This window comes from Callorhinus ursinus, unplaced genomic scaffold (assembly GCF_003265705.2).
Source record: "Callorhinus ursinus isolate GAN/ISIS: 27379988/994484 unplaced genomic scaffold, GSC_fseal_2.0 scaffold2, whole genome shotgun sequence".
Lineage (NCBI taxonomy): Eukaryota > Metazoa > Chordata > Mammalia > Carnivora > Otariidae > Callorhinus > Callorhinus ursinus.
Window position 1 is genome coordinate 17508586 of NW_027397064.1, and position 17978 is coordinate 17526563.

The 17978-nt window shown below is 55.0% G+C and overlaps 1 protein-coding gene across 3 annotated transcripts; it reads left to right on the forward strand.

Annotated features, from left to right (window-relative positions):
- The first annotated feature begins 33 nt into the window (after positions 1-33).
- Positions 34-17444, forward strand: ZNF142 (zinc finger protein 142). 3 transcript variants are annotated; one of them, XM_025891493.2, is made up of 9 exons: positions 34-514; positions 2172-2486; positions 5227-5826; positions 6934-7101; positions 8209-9033; positions 11099-11276; positions 12047-14978; positions 15524-15629; positions 16577-17444. In XM_025891493.2, the coding sequence occupies exons 2-9, from the start codon at positions 2207-2209 to the stop codon at positions 17044-17046; spliced, it is 5559 nt and encodes a 1852-aa protein (XP_025747278.1). In that variant the 5' UTR covers positions 34-514; positions 2172-2206; the 3' UTR covers positions 17047-17444. The 3 variants fall into 3 exon arrangements, with proteins under 3 accessions (XP_025747278.1, XP_025747284.1, XP_073734696.1); XM_025891499.2 differs by having other exon boundaries at positions 34-240; XM_073878595.1 differs by having other exon boundaries at positions 35-659.
- Positions 17445-17978: the final 534 nt, after the last annotated feature.

Sequence of the window (17978 nt, forward strand, 5' to 3'; positions counted from 1 at the left end):
CCCACAACTCTCTATGGTACTCCTTGAGCTTCTCGGTTGGGGGAAGGGGCGAGGGGAAACGCGAGAGAAAACCATAGAGTATCCCGTCAGCCGACGAGGGGAAGAGAGAGCGGCCTCCACCGGCCCCGAAGTCCTAGAGGTGGCTGGGCCGGAGGCGGTCGCACAAAGGGAGTCCCGGGAGGCCGCTCCAGCCCGTGGCGGACCATAGAGACTCGGCTCCCGCCCGCCCTGGGCCGGGAGGTGAGTGAGCAGCTGCCGGGCGGGAAGTAGTAGTGGGTGCGTGTGGAGCGGGCCGCAGGCAAAAGTTTCTCGAGCCCCAGGATGAGGGTGGGCCTGGGCAGCGGGACCCCTCGGGAGGAGGTGCTGAAGGGAGCACGCCGACGATCGGGGCCCCGGCGCATCACAGCAGCAGTCCCGGTGCCCCAGCCGCGTCACTGCCCTGGACCCCGCCCGGTTACCCGCTGCCTCTCCTCAGGACCGTAATCATGACGATGCGCCATCCCAAGCTTTGCAGGTTACAAAAACGCCTTTCCCATTTGCTGGCTTTTGTGATTCTCGCTCCCGCCCATCGATGTGGACGCTGTCATCACCTCCACTTTACAGATAGGAAAGCTGAGGCCCTGGGAAGCGAGGTGACTGTGTCTGTCTGAGGCTGCGCGGTGAGTCAGAGCCCAAAGGCAGGTGAAATACCGGGTGCCTCGGGTCTCATTCTTTCCGCAGGCCCTCTCTCCACCTTAGTTTGTCCTTTCTCTTCCTCAATGCCTCTGCCCCAAAGATATGCTCATTTCTCCTCTTGTGACTACCTGTTTCCCACCTCACCCGCCTTCCAGCGGCTGACGGTTCAGGTTCTCCATCTAGAAGGACCTAGTCCTCGGCTCCCCACAGAGCGGTGATAATATTCAGTAAGTGAAGGCTGTGGTTTCCAGAGAACCCTCTGACCGTGGAAGTGCACTTCCCAGCTACCTTCCCCTGAGCCGAGGTTTTGAGTTGCAGGGTTTTCCCTTGCAACCTGATTTCCTAGCACTAAGCCCTCACTCAACGGGCATGACTCAATTTCATGAAGCTATTACTGTCATTCTTATACATTACTAATTATTCAGCTTCAGCTAATTTTAGCCCTGTAAACAGGATATGCAGTTTAGTTGCCATTCATTTCTTGATTGTGTTCTAGTGTTTTCAATATGAGGCCATAGTCAATGAGTTTGATATTTCTCTGGGTGGGTTACTTTATACCTAAGGAACCACGGGTTTGTTATCTTTGTAGAAATCTAGCTTTCCTCTGATGCATCTCCGTGTCAGCAATTCTTCACTAGAATCTCATCCGTCTGACTTGCGAAGATTGTTGTGGTTTGTGTTCAGTGAAGTGATATTGTCAGTCAATTCCACTCAGAAAGCTCCAAGTCTAGGGAGGGAGACTGATAGGTAACAACGGTGTGGTGTGACAGAGTTTCTGGCAGAGCTAGGTACAAGGTGCCAGTGGGACCCCAGAGAGAGTAACTTCTATGAACAGTGTCAAGAAGCCATAACCAAAGTGACCTTCGTGCAGATTCTTAAAGGATGGGAGTTGATTAGCCAGATAAGAGAGATGGAGAAGGGGAAAAGGCCCATCAGGTGGGGGGGGGGGCATGTGTGAAGGTATGGGAGCAAAAGAGGATGTGGTGAGCCTGGGGTGTGGCAGCTCATTGATATGGCTGGGTCAGAGGTCTATTAAGGGGAGAAGTGGAAGATGAGTCTGGAGAGGTCAGCAGGGTCAGATCCTGAAGGAAGGGCCTTAGACCCATACTAAGGAACAGTGAAATCATAGTATGTTAGGAGGGGAAGGGACCTCTGAGATCCCTTGGCCCCAGTTTTGGTGCAGATAAGAAAACTGAGGCCCAGATTGCTTAACGATTTCACCAAGGTCACTTAGCTCCAAGAAACATAACCTTCAGTCTTTAATATATTGGCCAAAACTTGTTGGCTCTCTCCTAATGCTGATCCCTATTAGCATCTATATACTTTTTGTTCTGAACATTGTTGTAAAAAGACTTCTAGGTTAGCTAGGTATGGCGTGTTGCCATGCAAGGAAATGCCTAAGTGGGCAGACACTGGGCCGTGCCCCCACACCAACAGGGAAGAAAGTGAGATTTCTAACTCTGTTTTGTTTGGGTTCTCTTCCATTGGCTTTTCAGCACATAAGGAGACCACAGAACACCAGTCAGTGGTGATGACAGACCCCGTGTTGGACTCACAGCCAACCAGCAACACTGGGGAGATGGATGGACTGTGCCCTGAGCTATTGCTGATCCCCCCATCTCTCTCTAACCGTGGGATCCTGGAGCCCGTCCAGAGCCCCTGTCCTGCTGGGAACCCCACACCTTTGCCTGCTGACCCAGGCTGTCTACTGGTAGAGGCCACGGCAACTGAAGAGGACACAGGGAACATGGAGATCATTGTGGAAGCAGTAGCTGGAAACCTGTCCCCAGGTGCTCCTGGAGAGACCCCAGGTACCAACCCAATCACTAGCAGGCCACTGGGACAATCAGCCCTGAGGGTTTCTCTGTGCTATTTTTGACCCTTCTGTATAAATAATGATGAGAACACAAGGTAGCATCTTATTTTTATTCTTAGAGATGTTGTCATTTGGTTTGCAGTTGGTGAATGTTGATTGAAGGCTGGCAAGGTGGTTCACAACCTGGTACCAAGCTCTTGGCAGAGTCTCTCCGTGCAAGGACTTCATGTCTGCTAGGCAGGAATCCAGAAGGGAAGACCTTTTTGACACCTCCACCCAATCCTTACTCCTATAGCATATCGACCCTCCCACTTGGGAACTGCAGCCAGGGATTAGGCAAAAGGCCCAGCGTCTCCACCACCCTGGGCTTGGCAGGGCTTCCCGGAGGTAATCCGGTATTTCCTTGCCCTAGTTTCTTATGTGTAACATCCGTAACTCATCCAAGGCATGTTGTCAAGAGTGGGAGTTGAGCATTTATATTTGTGCTAGAAAAAAGATTCTCCCCTTTATTCTTCCCATATCTACAACTTCTTATTTTTAGATAACTTCCCCGTTTGTTAACTGCCATCCTCCGGCTACAGTTGTCACAACTTGCCTTGGCAGTGTAGTATAGTGACAACAAATCCTGGGAAAGATTAGCTAATTTGATCATAGAGTGTTTCTAAGCTTCTGTGTGGTAAAGCAAATAAAGAAAGAACAAACATGGGAAAAACATTTGCAATACAGACGAGATTGGGCGCGTTCAGGGTGGTATGGCCATAGACAACATTTGCAATACATAAGGAAGAGTTATTCTCTTTAATTTTTTGTGAAGATTATTTATTTATTTTAGAGAGAGAGAGCAAGAACAGAGCAGGAGGGTGGGGCAGAGAGGGAGAAGCAGGCTCTCTACTGAGCAGGGAGCCTGATGCAGGGCTCCATCCAAAGACCTCCAGATCATGACCTGAGCTGAAGCTCAACCGACTGAGCCACCCAGGCACCCCGAGTTAATCTCTTTGAAATTCAAAGAGCTCCATAATAAGAAAAAGAAAGGGTGTTTTGTTTTGGGGGGTTTTTTTTTTGAAAGGGAAAAAGAAACCTACACGCAATTTACTAAAGAAGAATAAAAATAGTTAATAACCCTAAGAATGCTTAATCTCACTAACACACAAATAAATTCTAGTTAAAAATAATTACGAGGGGTGCTTGGCTGGCTCAGTTGGAAGAGCATGTGACTTTTTTTTTTTTAAGATTTTATTTATTTATTTTTGCAAGAGAGAGCACACAAGCAGGGAGGAGGGGCAGAGGCAGAGGGAGAAGTAGACTCCCTGCTGAGTGAGGAGCCCAATATGGGACTCAATCCCAGGACCCTGGGATCATAACCCGAGCTGAAGGCAGACACTTAACTGACTAAGCCACCCAGGCACCCGAGCATGTGACTCTTGATGTCAGGGTTGTGAGTTCAAGCCCCATGTTGGATGTAGAGATTACTAAAAAAAAACTTAAAAAAAATAATAATAATTATGATATGCCACTGTTGTTTCTCAACTTTGGCAAAAATTAAGCATTTTTTATAATATCTAGTGTTGGTGGGAAAACAGATACTGTCTTATAGCTTACAGAGAGTATAAATTTAGCATAATCTTTTGAAGGTCAATTTATCTACATAACAGATTTGAAAATATGCATACTCTGACCCAGTAATTCCATTTCCTAGGGCTCTGTCCTCTAGAAAGTGCTCACACGCATGCACAAGAATACAGGGGTAAGGATGTCTACAGCCGCTTTATTTACAAGGGTTGCAAATAACCCAAATGTCCATCAGTAAAGGCAAGACCTCATTTTGACCTGTTCATGCTTGGAAGTACTATGAACTGGACAAAAAACTATTAGATCTGAAGGTACGCATAGAAGAAAGTATCTGATCTATAGCAAGTTGAGGGGGGGAAGCAAATTGCAGAGAAATGACTCAGAAAGGTCTAAAACAATATAGACCAAATTGTGTGTTAAGGGTGGGGTTGGTTATTCTTTCTGTAGGTACATCCATGTCATTTGAATTGTTGCACTGAATTTTTCTTTAAACAAAGAAATGATAAAGAAAAAAAGAACCACCAGAGTAGACATGGCACAAACCTGGGCTGGGGTCTTAACAAGTGCAACAGCCTTCACCTCCCAGAACTCTGGGTCCCTCTTCTCGTAGGGCAGCTAGAAGACCAAGTGCGTGTTTCCTAAGCCTTTCTTTATCAAGGTCCTGCCCATTGCTTAAGAAATGACCGTGATTACTATGAACATGATTTGGGTCTTTTGAAAACAGATGTTCTCCATTTTAGGAATTACTGTGCCTTTGAAAAAAATCTCTTTACAGAATGTAAAAAGTAACACTTTGTCATGTAAACTGCAGATATTATCCCCAGATTGTCATTTTCGTCTTTTGAAATCTCCTAATTTTTCCTGTGGGCAAAACGTATTGCCTTTTCTTAATGCTTTCTGTATTTGGTTACTGCTTATTGTATTCATTTAGCAAATGTTTATTAAATACCCGTTTTATGCCAAATATTGTGCTTCCTACTGGGAACCCAGGTACGTGTGCAAATAGACTGTCCCTGACCTATGGGGCTTACACTCCGGGTATAAGACTTAAGGTCCATCTCCATTCCACCAACATTAAAAGATTCACCTACGTTTTCTACTAGAAGCTAATGCCTGTGAGTCTCGTTCTGTCTGATTCCGTGCCTCTGTCGGTCCTCTGCCTGCAGGTGTCCTGGTAAAGGTGGTGGAGGTGTACTTCTGTGAGCGCTGTGAGCAGAGCTTCGCAGAGCCCGCTCTGCTGGCCCTGCACCAGTGCACCGAGACCCTTATACAGCCTCTGCCGGACCTCTCTGGCCCTCCATGCTCTGTAGAGCTGACCCCCAGCAACCTCCCTCTCTCTGGCCCTCCGCAGGGCCAGGGTCCACCAGATAGCCCCCTGCCGTGCCCTGTGTGTAGACAGGAGTTTGGCCAACCCCAGGCCCTGAAGAGCCACTTCAAGAGTCACCGGGGCACTCCTGACACCTTCCCCTGCCCGGAGTCTGGCTGTGCGTTCTCGGCAGAAGATCGCAAGGGTCTGCAGCACCACCTCAGGCTGGCCCACACCACAGTTCCTGTGCCGTGTTCTTTCCGGGGCTGCCCCCTGCTCTTTGGGAGCCAGCAGGGCATGGAGCTGCACCGGCAGGCCCATTACCCTTTCCACTGCAACCACTGCAGCTTCATGGGCTCCAACGTCAAGCTCTTCCGGCAGCATCAGCGGAACCATGGGGCCAGGACACAGGGAGAACTGTCTGCCCAGCAGAGTCCTCCATCCCAGGAGCTGCTGCCAGGTATGAGGCCAGGGTCCAGCAGTCCCTTGCCTGGAACGCGGCCACGGTCAGTCCTGTAGGAGAGGCAGTTGGTTCCGGTACCATGAACGTGTGCATGAATGCAAGGGACTCTGGAGCAGTGGTTCAGGAGGGCAGAATTACTGATAGACATGGGAAGGCCTCTCAAAACCTTGCGCCAGTCAGAATATATGAGACAAAGAGGAAGTCTTTGTCCATGACAATGAGTGAAATTTGGCTTTGGCAACACTGTGGCTTTGAAGTTAGTTGATGACTATTCTTTTTTGATTCATTTCAGAACTTTCTGAGGGCAAAAGCTAAAATGTTGTCAGCGGCTATAGCCACTGGTAGAATGCCTGTCGACTTCCTTTTAGAGCAAGTGGGATGGGGCCAGAGAAGCTGGAGTTATTTTAAAAAGAAGCCTTCAATGAGGGGTGGCACTTCACTGAATCTTACTCCTCTTGGTCTCAAAAAGAAGGCATGGGATGAATAGAGGAGGAGGAGGAAGAAATAGGCCGGGAGAGGCCAGGATTCTGCTGAGAGACCTAGGCTTGCTAAGACTGGTTGGTGCTGTGTTCCCAAAGAGAAGACCCCTCTTTCCTGGGAAATAGTTCTACGTCTTTGCCTTATTGAAGCAACTGCCTCTGGAGAGGTAGAAGCGATGAATTGGAGGGGACAGGGTGTGACCCTGAATTGCTGAGTTAGGCTTCCCAGTAGAGCAGTTTAGAGGTCAGGCTATGTTCACCTCACTGGGCCACCGACCATTAGCCCTGGGAACCCGAGCGAGGAAAGTGCAGTCTACCCATTCTGTACCTTCCAGCCGCCTTCCCCCCTTGCAGTGATCTCAAAGCCCTTGCCTTCAAGGGGTCTGAGGATGGTGTTATCTGAGGTTTGATTTGCTTTAGGTTGGAGCATTAATGATAGCTTAGCTCCTGGTCTTCCTCTGTCTGCCTTGAGTGGTAATAAATGTATAGACCTCGAATCCAAGTGCAAGGTTCTCTTCCACTAAATGCGCATGGGGTGGTCCTGCCAGCCAGGAAGAGCAGCAGTACAAGCAGTCACTGCTGTCGTTGGCTCCTGTAGACATTCTCAAGTTTTATGTGTCTCCAGCTCCCAAACTGCCCCCTAGAGAGGGAGAGCCGTCAGAACGAGCAGATACGCCCTTGCCCAGGCAGGAGTCAGCGGACGAGGAGGACGTGGAGGAAGAAGAGGAGAGTGGGGCACTGAAGGACACCCAGAAAGCCCTGGAGAAAGGCCAGGGGGCTCAGCAGTTAGAAGGTAATGATGTGGGCCGCCTGGGTGGCTCAGTTGTTAAGCGACTGCCTTCGGCTCAGGTCATGATCCCAGGGTCCTGGGATCGAGCCCTGCATCTGGCTCCCTGCTCAGCGGGGAGCCTGCTTCTCCCTCTCCCACTCCCCCTGCTTGTGTTCCCTCTCTCGCTGTGTCTCTCTCTGTCAAATAAATAAATAAAATCTTAAAAAAAAAAAAAGTAATGACGTGGTTAGGCTTGAACCTCTTGGTGGTGGGGAGGAATGGATCGTGGCTCTGGGCTTTCGTTTATAGTCTTTTGTTCTTAACCTTACACTTTGATTTGCCTAGTGGGGAAATGATAAATGGGTAAAGACTGTAGAAACAGAGTAGGGGTCAATAAGAGTTTGCTCTCCTGGGCTGGTTTTCTTCAGGCAGAAAGCTCTTTTGCAAGGAAGGAGAGGGTGATATTCATCATATAAAAGTGCGAGAGGTTATTGGTCAGCAGGCTGTCTTGTCTGGCATTGGGCCCACGAAGATTTTATTTCTGAACCCTTGCTTCCCGGTTTTCCAGCTCACTAGAACATTTGAAACCCATCCATCCCACAAGGGAGCACGTTTACTGTCAAGTGAATAGAAAAGATCTGATTTGTATTTATGACCAGTTCTCTACGATCTAGAACTCAGTGAACCAGTGTTTAGAAGCTGGAGTACTTGACCTTCTTCTCTTCCCTTCTACACACCCTGTGGGTTTCTTTTCCTTCCAACCAACCCTGCTGGTCCCGCTGCCTACTCCCGTGAATGAGGGCAGGAAGAACAAGAATGCTTCATCCAGATTATTCTCGTGAGCACCTCTAGACATAGGCTTAGGAACAGTAGGTGGCTGGGTAAAGCACTTCAGATGGGCCCACAACAAGGTCAGAGAAACCCTTGTGATTTTGCTTCTTCCAGTACTTGAATTTCTCATCTCTTTTTTGAGACGACGCTGTTTGAGATGCTGTTGTTAGGTTTCCTGCAGAGAAAAGGGAAAGGCCACGTAATGTTGCATCTGGGCAAATGGTGGTTCTCCCGTTATCTGGGCAGCCCCCGCCCTCACACAATCTCTCTGTCAACCCTCTCTACCTTTCCCTCTCCCAGGGGATGTGGCTTCTGGCACCGAGTCCCTCTTCAAGACCCACATGTGCCCAGAATGCAAGCGCTGCTTCAAGAAGCGGACGCACCTGGTGGAGCACCTGCATCTCCACTTCCCAGACCCCAGCCTCCAGTGCCCCAACTGCCAGAAGTTCTTCACCAGTAAGAGCAAGCTCAAGACCCATCTGCTGCGGGAGCTGGGCCAGAAGGCCCACCACTGCCCTCTGTGCCATTACAGTGCGGTGGAGAGGAATGCACTCAACCGCCACATGGCTAGCATGCACGAGGACATTTCCAACCTCTACTCGGACACCTATGCCTGTCCTGTGTGCCGGGAGGAGTTCCGCCTCAGCCAGGCCCTGAAGGAACACCTCAAGAGCCACACGGCAGCGGCCGCCGCGGGGCCCTTGCCCCTTCGCTGCTTTCAGGAGGGCTGCAGCTACGCGGCCCCCGACCGCAAGGCCTTTGTCAAGCACCTGAAGGAGACCCACGGCGCGCGGGCCGTGGAGTGCCGCCACCACTCTTGCCCCCTGCTCTTCGCCACGGCCGAGGCCATGGAGGCGCACCACAAAAGCCACTATGCCTTCCACTGCCCGCACTGTGACTTTGCCTGCTCCAATAAGCACCTGTTCCGCAAACACAAGAAGCAGGGCCACCCGGGCAGCGAAGAGCTGCGCTGCACCTTCTGCCCCTTCGCCACCTTCAACCCCGTGGCCTACCAGGACCACGTGGGCAAGATGCACGCCCACGAGAAGATCCATCAGTGCCCCGAGTGCAACTTCGCCACTGCCCACAAGAGGGTGCTCATCCGCCACATGCTGCTGCACACTGGTGAGCTGCCTCCCGCCCCTACAGTAACCCCTATAGTCGCCCCTACCATAGCCCCTACAGTAACCCGACCATGATGCCGAAGACACACGAAGGGCTCTGCGTCCGTCGTTTTCTTTGACCCCGTGTTCCTAGAGCTAAATCTACCATGTGTAGTTTACAAAGGAGCCTTAAGTGGAGGGTCCCTGGGCTAGTAAAATGGTTAAGCTAGGATTGGAATCCAGGCAGTCTCCTCCCATGCTCTAACTACGGTGCCGCCCACCCTCAGGCAGGTTTGGAGGGGTCAGATACCTTCCTTGGGGATTCAGGTTTTCAGAACATGCAATGAGAGACGGGGGAGACTGAGCCATCCACACCCGGGAGAGCCTTGGCAGGCGACTCGGACTCTTAATTGGTTGCCAGCATTATACCAATGCTTTGACTGACAACCAAATTCAGCTTCCTGCTACAGCAGCATCCCATTTGTGATCTCTAGGCAAGCATCAGTGGGTTGACAAGACATTTTTTTTAAAAATCTCATCAAAGGGGCGCCTGGGTGGCTCAGTCGCTAAGCGTCTGCCTTCAGCTCAGGTCATGATCCCAGGGTCCTGGGATGGAGCCCCGCATTGGGCTCCCTGCTCGGCTGGAATTCTGCTTCTCCCTCTTCCACTCCCCCTGCTTGTGTTCCCTCTCTTGCTGTCTCTGTCAAATAAACAAAATCTTTAAAAAAAAAAAAAATCTCATCAAAGACTCTAGTTTGGGAAGACAGCTTTTAGGCAGCTTGGGGCAAAGCCATTGTTCCCATTGAAGAGTTCATTTCTGTGCATGCTTTAGTCACCAGACCTCATTTTCCTGAGGCCCTTCATAAAATCTCCCATCTCTACAGTGCTCTAATAGTTTGCCGACTTCTTTCATATTATCTCATTTAATGTGTAATAACAGTCTTGCAAGGAAGGCAGGTAAAGGAGAGAAACTGAACATTTAAATGGCCCATTTCGGGATCACACAGCTAGTATTAGAACCGGAGCCAGAACACCATTTCGCTTGCCTTTACCACAGGGAAACGGGCTAAATGGGTAGGCAGGGATCACAGGGAAGGGTTCTGAAGGAGTGTGCCCCCTTAGTGCGAGCTCTTGCCCAACTCCACGGATAGCTCTTCCTTGTGTTCTTGCTGGGCACCACGGAGGACTTTGGGATGTCTCATTTAATCTTCTCACCAACCATCAGCAGTATTTTTGTTGCCCCCTCTTTGGAGGCAAGGAAACAGACTGGGAGGGGTTATATGGACCTGTCCAAGGCCACATAGTAGTAGTAAGCTGGGATCTGAACCACCACTTCCTAGCTCTGTGGTTTCCCTGTGCCTCAGCTTCTTTCTCTGTAAAATGGGGCAGTCCTAGCACCTGCCTCATAGGGCTGTTGGGAAGAGTCAGCAAGAGGGGGCATTTTTTTTTTTAAGATTTTATTTATTTATTTGACAGCAAGAGAGCACAAGCAGGGGGAGTGGCAGGCAGAGGGAGAGGGAGAAGCAGACCCCCCCACTGAGCAAGGAGCCCGATGCAGGACTTGATCCCAGAACCCTGGGATCATGACCTGAGCCAGAGGCAGAGGCTTAACCAACCGACTGAGCCACCCACATGCCCCAAGAGGGGGCATTTTTATAAAGTGCTCAAGGGCACTTTGTAATGCACATTCTGTACCTGTTAGCTATTAATATCTTTATTAATGGGTTGGACTCCAGAGTCCAAATTCTTAACCACTGTGTTGTATGGCCTAATTTTTTCTCCTCTTCTGCAAAACTGGAGGGAATTGTGGTAAGTGGAGCACTTGGCCGTTAGTGCCAACAAGCTCCACAGCAAATCCAGGTAGACTTGCCAGCTGGTTGTGGAAAGCATGGTCTTCACTTGCCCCCCGGCTTCCTCCGTGTCGGAGCAGAGAGGGCCGGGAAGAGCTTTCGCTCGTGCTCGGCATCAGGGCAAGGTTGCGGGCGTGGGGACAGTGGGGTGGGGTGGGGGATGGTCTGTGTGCTCACTCCATCTGCGTCTGACCTGTGTTTCCGCCTCTTCCATCCCTACCCCCACTCGCACCCAAGGTGAGAAACCTCACAAGTGTGAGCTCTGCGACTTCACGTGCCGAGACGTGAGCTACCTGTCCAAGCACATGCTGACCCACTCCAACACCAAGGATTACATGTGCACCGAGTGTGGCTATGTCACCAAGTGGAAGCACTACCTCAGTGTGCACATGCGGAAACACGCGGGGGACCTCAGGTAGGAGCGCGCGCACCTCCCTCCCTAGCCCAGGAAGCTGACGCTAAGCCAGCGTCCTCTTGAGCTCAGCCTGCTCTCCTGGCCCCAGAGCGACTCCTCCCAATGCCCCTCTCTGCCCCTCTCGTGTCCGCTCCATTGCCTGCAGCTGACCTCTGTGCCTGTGGCCCAGTCTGCACAGGGAGAGCTCCCTGGGCTCAGGGAAGGGAGCACAGACCCAGAGTCCAGGCGTAGACGTGAAGGTGGCCCTTGAGCTCTCACAGAGTCCGGGCCTGGGGAAGTCGGGAGACGGCACTTGCAACCCCAATCCCAGCCACGTTCCACATGCAGGCAAGCTCCCCTCCACGCTGGGGCACGGCTGGCCAGGGGGTTTCTCCTGAGCTTTCACGCCTCTGTGGGAGAACAGGATCTAGGCACAGACACCTGCCCCGTGGGGCCACAGCCCCGCAGCTCCTTCCGAGTCCACGGTGGGTGGCGGATTCATGCTGTCTTCCCTGTGGGGAGTAACGTAGAGTAGGGGTCGGAACACAAGCCCTGAAGCTGGGCTGTCAGCCCTTCACTTCCTTTGTAACCTGAGCAGGTTATTGACCTCTGTGCTTGAGTCCCCTCACTTGGAAGTAGATGCCGATGTCGGAGGGTAGCGGCAAAGAATCAGTTAGATGACACGAGTAGGACGCTGAGCATAGAGCCTCGTCCACAGGAAGTCCTTAGGGGCTGGTTATGGGAGATTTATCACGGCGACTTTGCCGCACCCCCCCCTTCCTCCTCACCAGATACCAGTGCAACCAGTGCTCCTATCGTTGCCACCGGGCCGATCAGCTGAGCAGCCACAAGCTGCGCCACCAGGGCAAGTCCCTGATGTGTGAGGTGTGTGCCTTCGCCTGCAAGCGGAAGTACGAGCTGCAGAAGCACATGGCCTCCCAGCACCACCCGGGCGCGCCGGCCCCGCTCTACCCCTGCCGCTACTGCAGCTACCAGAGCCGCCACAAGCAGGCGCTGCTGAGCCACGAGAACTGCAAGCACACCCGCCTGCGGGAGTTCCGCTGCGCCCTCTGTGACTACTGCACCTTCAGCAACACCACCCTCTTCTTCCACAAGCGCAAGGCCCACGGCTACGTGCCCGGCGACCAGGTGTGGCAGCTCCGCTATGGCGGCCAGGAGCCAGAGGGGCCCGGGCCGTGCCCGACCCCCCCACCCGACTCCGAGCCCCCGGGCCAGCCACCCGCCCAGCCTGTGGGGCCAGACGGTGACCCTGGGCCCGTGGTGGAGCCCCCCTTGGACGCGGCACCGCCGGAGACCAGTGAGGAGGAGAGCGCGGGGAGACGGGATGGCGGTGAGGCTCCACAGGGGGACGAGCTGGTTGGCAGCCCCAGTCCGGCGGAGGTCGATGAGGCTGGCTGCACGCTACACCTAGAGGCCCTGGGGGTAGAGCTGGAACCTGTGGCCGAGCCACCCCTTGAGGAGATGGCTGAACCCGCCCCTGTGGCGTTCAGGCCCCTGGATGCCTCAGGGCCCCTGAGACTGGAAGGGCCAGAGGAAACTTTGACAGAGCTGTCTACCTTCGAAGGTGCCGCAACTTCTGGCTTGGGTGCCGAAGAAAAGCCCGTTCTGGAAAAGCCAGTCCCTGAGGCCCCCCGAAATGCCCCTTCCTCAGAGGAGCCTCCTGACAGCTGGGCGGGAACCTTCAAGGCCGCTCTGGCCTCCGAGAGCGCCCCCCTCCCCCAGTTCCCTGAGTCAGAGTCCTTACTCAGGGCCCTCCGGAGGCAGGACAAAGAGCAAGCCGAGGCTCTGGTGCTGGAGGGGCGGGTTCAGATGGTGGTGATCCAGGGAGAGGGGCGGGCCTTCCGCTGCCCACACTGCCCGTTCATTACCCGCCGGGAGAAGGCCCTGAGTGTGCACTCCAGGACGGGGTGCCAGGGCCGCCGAGAGCCCCTGCTGTGCCCCGAGTGCGGGGCCAGCTTCAAGCAGCAGCGCGGCCTTAGCACCCACCTGCTGAAGAAGTGCCCGGTTCTGCTCAGAAAGAACAAGGCTTTGCCCAGACCGGGTTCACCCCTCCCTCCACATCCCCTGCTCCCAGGCACCCAGGTCTCCGAGGATGCAGAAGGTGGGAAGCCCCCACCTGCACCGTTAGAAGTAGAGCTGGTGCTCCCCAAAGATGCTGCTCCTGCGCTTCCTAGGGAGCCCGAAGAAGTAGAGGAGCCTCCTGGCACGCTCTGCGTCTCCACAGCCCCTCCCGCGGGGAACGCCTCACCCGCAGAGACCCCCGAGAAGTTCCACTTCGAGCAGGGCAAGTTTCACTGCAACTCCTGCTCGTTCCTGTGCTCTCGGCTCTCCTCCATCACCTCTCACGTGGCCGAAGGCTGCCGGGGGGGACGCGGCGGGGCAGCAAAGCGAGGGGCCTCCCTTCTGAGCAACGGGGACTCGGCCTCCGCGAACGGGGTGGGCACGGAGTGCAGCCCCGCCAGTGGGAACCCAGCTCTGGCTCCAAAGCAGAAGGGGGCTCGCTTCTCCTGCCCCACCTGTCCCTTCAGCTGCCAGCAGGAGCGGGCCCTGAGGACTCACCAGAGCCGGGGCTGCCCCCTCGAAGAGTCTGGAGAGCTGCAGTGCGGCCTCTGCTCTTTCAGCAGCCCCGCCGCCGCCGCCCTGAGGCTCCACCAGCAGCGGAGGCACCCCGCCGTCGCCGCTGCCGCCGCCGCTGTGCCAGCCCGCCGGCCCCGGCCCCCACTTCAGTGCGCCGACTGCGGCTTCACCTGCAAACAGAGCCGCTGCCTGCAGCAGCACCGGCGCCTCAAGCACGAGGGGGTGAAGCCCCATCAGTGCCCCTTCTGTGACTTCTCCACCACCCGACGGTACCGGCTGGAGGCCCATCAGTCCCGACACACGGGTGTCGGCCGCATCCCCTGCAGCGCCTGCCCGCAGACGTTCGGTACCAACTCGAAACTCCGCCTGCACCGGCTGAGGGTCCATGACAAGACGCCCACCCACTTCTGCCCGCTCTGCGACTACAGCGGCTACCTGCGCCACGACATCACCCGCCACGTGAACAGCTGCCACCGGGGCACCCCCTCCTTCGCCTGCCCCCAGTGCGAGGCCCAGTTCAGCTCGGAGACGGCGCTCAAGCAGCACGCCCTGCGCCGCCACCCCGAGCCGCCGCCCGCCACGCCAGGCTCCCCCGCCGAGGCCGCTGCCGCCGCCACCGCCGGCCCCCTGCGCTGCGCGCGCTGCGGACTGCTGTGCCCCAGCCCGGCCAGCCTGCGGGGGCACACGCGGAAGCAGCACCCGCGGCTGGAGTGCGGGGCCTGCCGGGAGGCCTTCCCCAGCCGGCCGGCCCTGGACGAGCACCGGCGGCGGCGGCACTTCAGCCACCGCTGCCAGCTGTGTGAGTTCGCCGCGCGGGAGCGCGCCGGCCTGGTCAAGCACTACCTGGAGCGGCACGAGGGGGAGGCGGCGGCGGCGGCAGGGGCAGGGGGCGGCGGCCAGCCCCCTCTGCGCTGCCCCTTTTGTGACTTCGCGTGCCGCCACCAGCTGGTGCTGGACCACCACGTGAAAGGGCACGGCGGCACCCGGCTCTACAAGTGCACCGACTGTGCCTACAGCACCAAGAACCGGCAGAAGATCACCTGGCACAGCCGCATCCACACGGGGGAGAAGCCCTACCGCTGTCACCTCTGTCCCTATGCCTGTGCTGACCCCTCCCGCCTCAAGGTAAGGCCGGGGGCCGCCGAGGGCACTCCCTGGGTTCTCTGATCCCGACTCCCGGTTATTAATTCGTTCTGGGACCTCCGGCAAGCCCCTTAATGCCACCAAGCCTCAGATTCCTCCCCTGTGACAGCGGGGCAGGGGGTGGGGGGTTTCCTGGGGCGGTTGTGAAGGTGAAATTCCAGGATGCGTGCTTGGCCTGTGACAAAGGCATGTAGTAGTTCAGTGGTGATCTAGATGATCACGGCTAGCATTTATTGAGCACTTACTGCATGCTGGACGCTGTAATTTTAATCTTCGCAAAACAGGAGATCTAGTTACCTTTGCTCTTTCTTATTTTATAGATTAATAGACTGAGAGTTAGGGGGTAAGCACCCAAAGGCACAGGGAGTAAGCGGAGAGCTGAGATAGGGTAGAGCGAGAGGTAGGCCCAGTGGGTTAGGGTGGCATCAGAGTGGCCAGACCAGGCAGCCCGCTAGGTGACGGGAGCACCTCCGTTGAGGACCAAGGGTGCGCATTTTCTGGGCATACTCTGCTCTCCCCTCTTCCAGTACCACATGCGGATCCACAAGGAAGAACGGAAGTATCTGTGCCCTGACTGTGGCTACAAGTGCAAGTGGGTCAACCAGCTCAAGTACCACATGACCAAGCACACAGGTGAGTCTGTGGTGCACTTGTCGACGGGCCCAAGGGGGCCCCCCCAGCCCCCACTCCCTGGCAGCACACCCAACCTCCCTGAGGTGGCGGATGTCCTTGCTCAGATTCAGGGCACACATTAGGGGTAGAGGGGAGGCTGACTGGCCAGAATAGCTTCCCAACGCACTGAAGACCCGTGAGAACCAGGAGAGAGGTGAGCCTGAGGGCCTGGACATGCGTAGTGTGTAAAAGCTTCCCTGCGGACCGTGGCTCTAGGCCACCCACCCCCCAGTGAGAACCCCCCAACTTAAACGTGTGACTGACAGAGGTCTGCTTAGTTCTGTCAGACACGATGGAACTATTTGGAGTAATGAGGAGAACATGGAAGGTTCACCTGTGTTAACTTCTTTTTTTCTCTTGGGTGTGGAGTCCATGAATTTTAGGTGCTCAGAAAACGGCTAATGACGGTGTGCCTGTATTATGCGTAGGATGCCCTCGTGTCAAGGAAATAACCGGATGCATTTCAGGGCACTCTGCATCTGTGAGGGCCACCCTCTTGCCTCTACCCCTTCCTTCTTAAGCATTTTCTTTTACTTCTTGAGTTGAACAAGGAGTTCTATTTAAATGGATTCCCAAATTCCATGAGTACCCCATGATCAAAGGGGGGGTTGGAGTTTCCCGTTTGGAAACCCTATGATATCTGAGTGAGTATTCATTGCTATCAGGTGGCTACTCAGGGGTCCAGTTAGTTATCAGCGTCCATGGGGCACTCATTGTACACAAGAGGCTGTGTTGGGAGGAGGGCACAGAAACGTCAGACGGGGCTGGAGCGTTCCATAGATGCAGGCCTGAGTCAGCTTGCTGCCTGTGTCACGTCCCAGGATCTCAGTGATTCCTGGGCCCACTAAACGTTGCTCCGCCCTACCTTCGGCAGTAATTTTGTTCGTTGGCCCCGCCCCATCCTGTAGGACTGAAGCCATACCAGTGTCCCGAGTGTGAGTACTGTACCAACCGGGCCGACGCGCTGCGCGTGCACCAGGAGACACGGCACCGGGAGGCGCGGGCCTTCATGTGTGAGCAGTGCGGCAAGGCCTTCAAGACACGCTTCCTGCTGCGCACCCACCTCCGCAAGCACAGCGAGGCCAAACCCTACGTGTGCAATGTGTGCCACCGTGCTTTCCGCTGGGCCGCCGGCCTGCGCCATCACGCCCTCACCCACACCGACCGCCACCCCTTCTTCTGCCGCCTCTGCAGCTACAAGGCCAAGCAGAAGTTCCAGGTGGTGAAGCACGTGCGCCGGCACCACCCCGACCAGGCCGACCCCAACCAAGGAGTGGGCAAAGACCCCACCACCCCCACGGTGCACCTGCATGACGTGCAGCTGGAGGAGCCCAGCCCTCCTGCTCCCGCCGCGCCCCCAACCGGGCCCGAGGGCTGAGAGCCTGCCCGACCTCTTGGAGGGCGTGGTCCGAGACGTGCCAACTGGAAGCAGAGCTCGCCTGCGGCTCGGGGCCTAAGGAAGGGCTGGCTTCGAGGTGCCCGGGTGGCCGGAGGCCTCCAGGGACTCAGGCTGTAGTACTGTGACGTTGATGGCCATATACAAGAGTGACACGGACCACAAATTGATTTCTGGTTGGGGCACACTGTGTTTCTAACCCGTGAGTGCCCGAGTCCTTCATCGCTCCCCCAGAGTCCCTGGCTCTGCGACCTTGGTTTTACCTGTTCTCTCTTCCCCTTCCCCCTTGCTCTGTCAAGTCCACACAGTTGCAGCTAACTGCATGTGCTGTTGCGCCTCCCGCTCTCTAAAGCATGTTAAACAGAATGGTTCCTGGCTTAGTGACGCGTCCACGTCCCTGACTGAACACGGCCAGGCTGTCCTGCCGGTCCGCCCTGTTCCCTCTCAGACCTCTGCCTCCCCTTGGTCTCCTTCCATCTTCGCTGAGGGATTCCGAAACGTTCCCGGGTCTGCCTTCTCTCTCTGTCCTTGAGCCTGTCTTGGCCCTTTCCCTGCTCCTTATTTCTGAGCCCCTTGGTCTACCTGTAGACCCAAGAAGCCCTCCCCGCCCCCGGAAGCAGCTTTAATTCAGCCTCTATCCTCAGCCTGGCTCGGCAGCTGCACGGGAGTTAAAGCACAAGACAGTGTGAAAGGCATGGGACTTGGGGGAGACGGGGGGGCCCAGGGAGAACCTCTAATCCAGAATTCTGTGAGTACCTTACGGTGACCGTATGCTTAATCACTGAAACTGGGACACACTGGGAAAATGAAGAAGGGTACTTTTAATCATTATATCGGGACAGTAGACATAAACCGGGACTATTCCAGGCGAACTCTCGGGAGGGCTTGGATCACATAACCCTTTGTCTCCTCCT

Excerpts from the sequence above, each read along its gene's own strand:
- ZNF142 (XM_025891493.2), top strand. The coding sequence starts at position 2,207 with ATGACAGACCCCGTGTTGGACTCACAGCCAACCAGCAACACTGGGGAG. Across the intron at positions 2,487-5,226 it reads TGCTCCTGGAGAGACCCCAG|GTGTCCTGGTAAAGGTGGTG; the intron begins GTACCAACCCAA and ends CTCTGCCTGCAG. Across the intron at positions 5,827-6,933 it reads ATCCCAGGAGCTGCTGCCAG|CTCCCAAACTGCCCCCTAGA; the intron begins GTATGAGGCCAG and ends ATGTGTCTCCAG.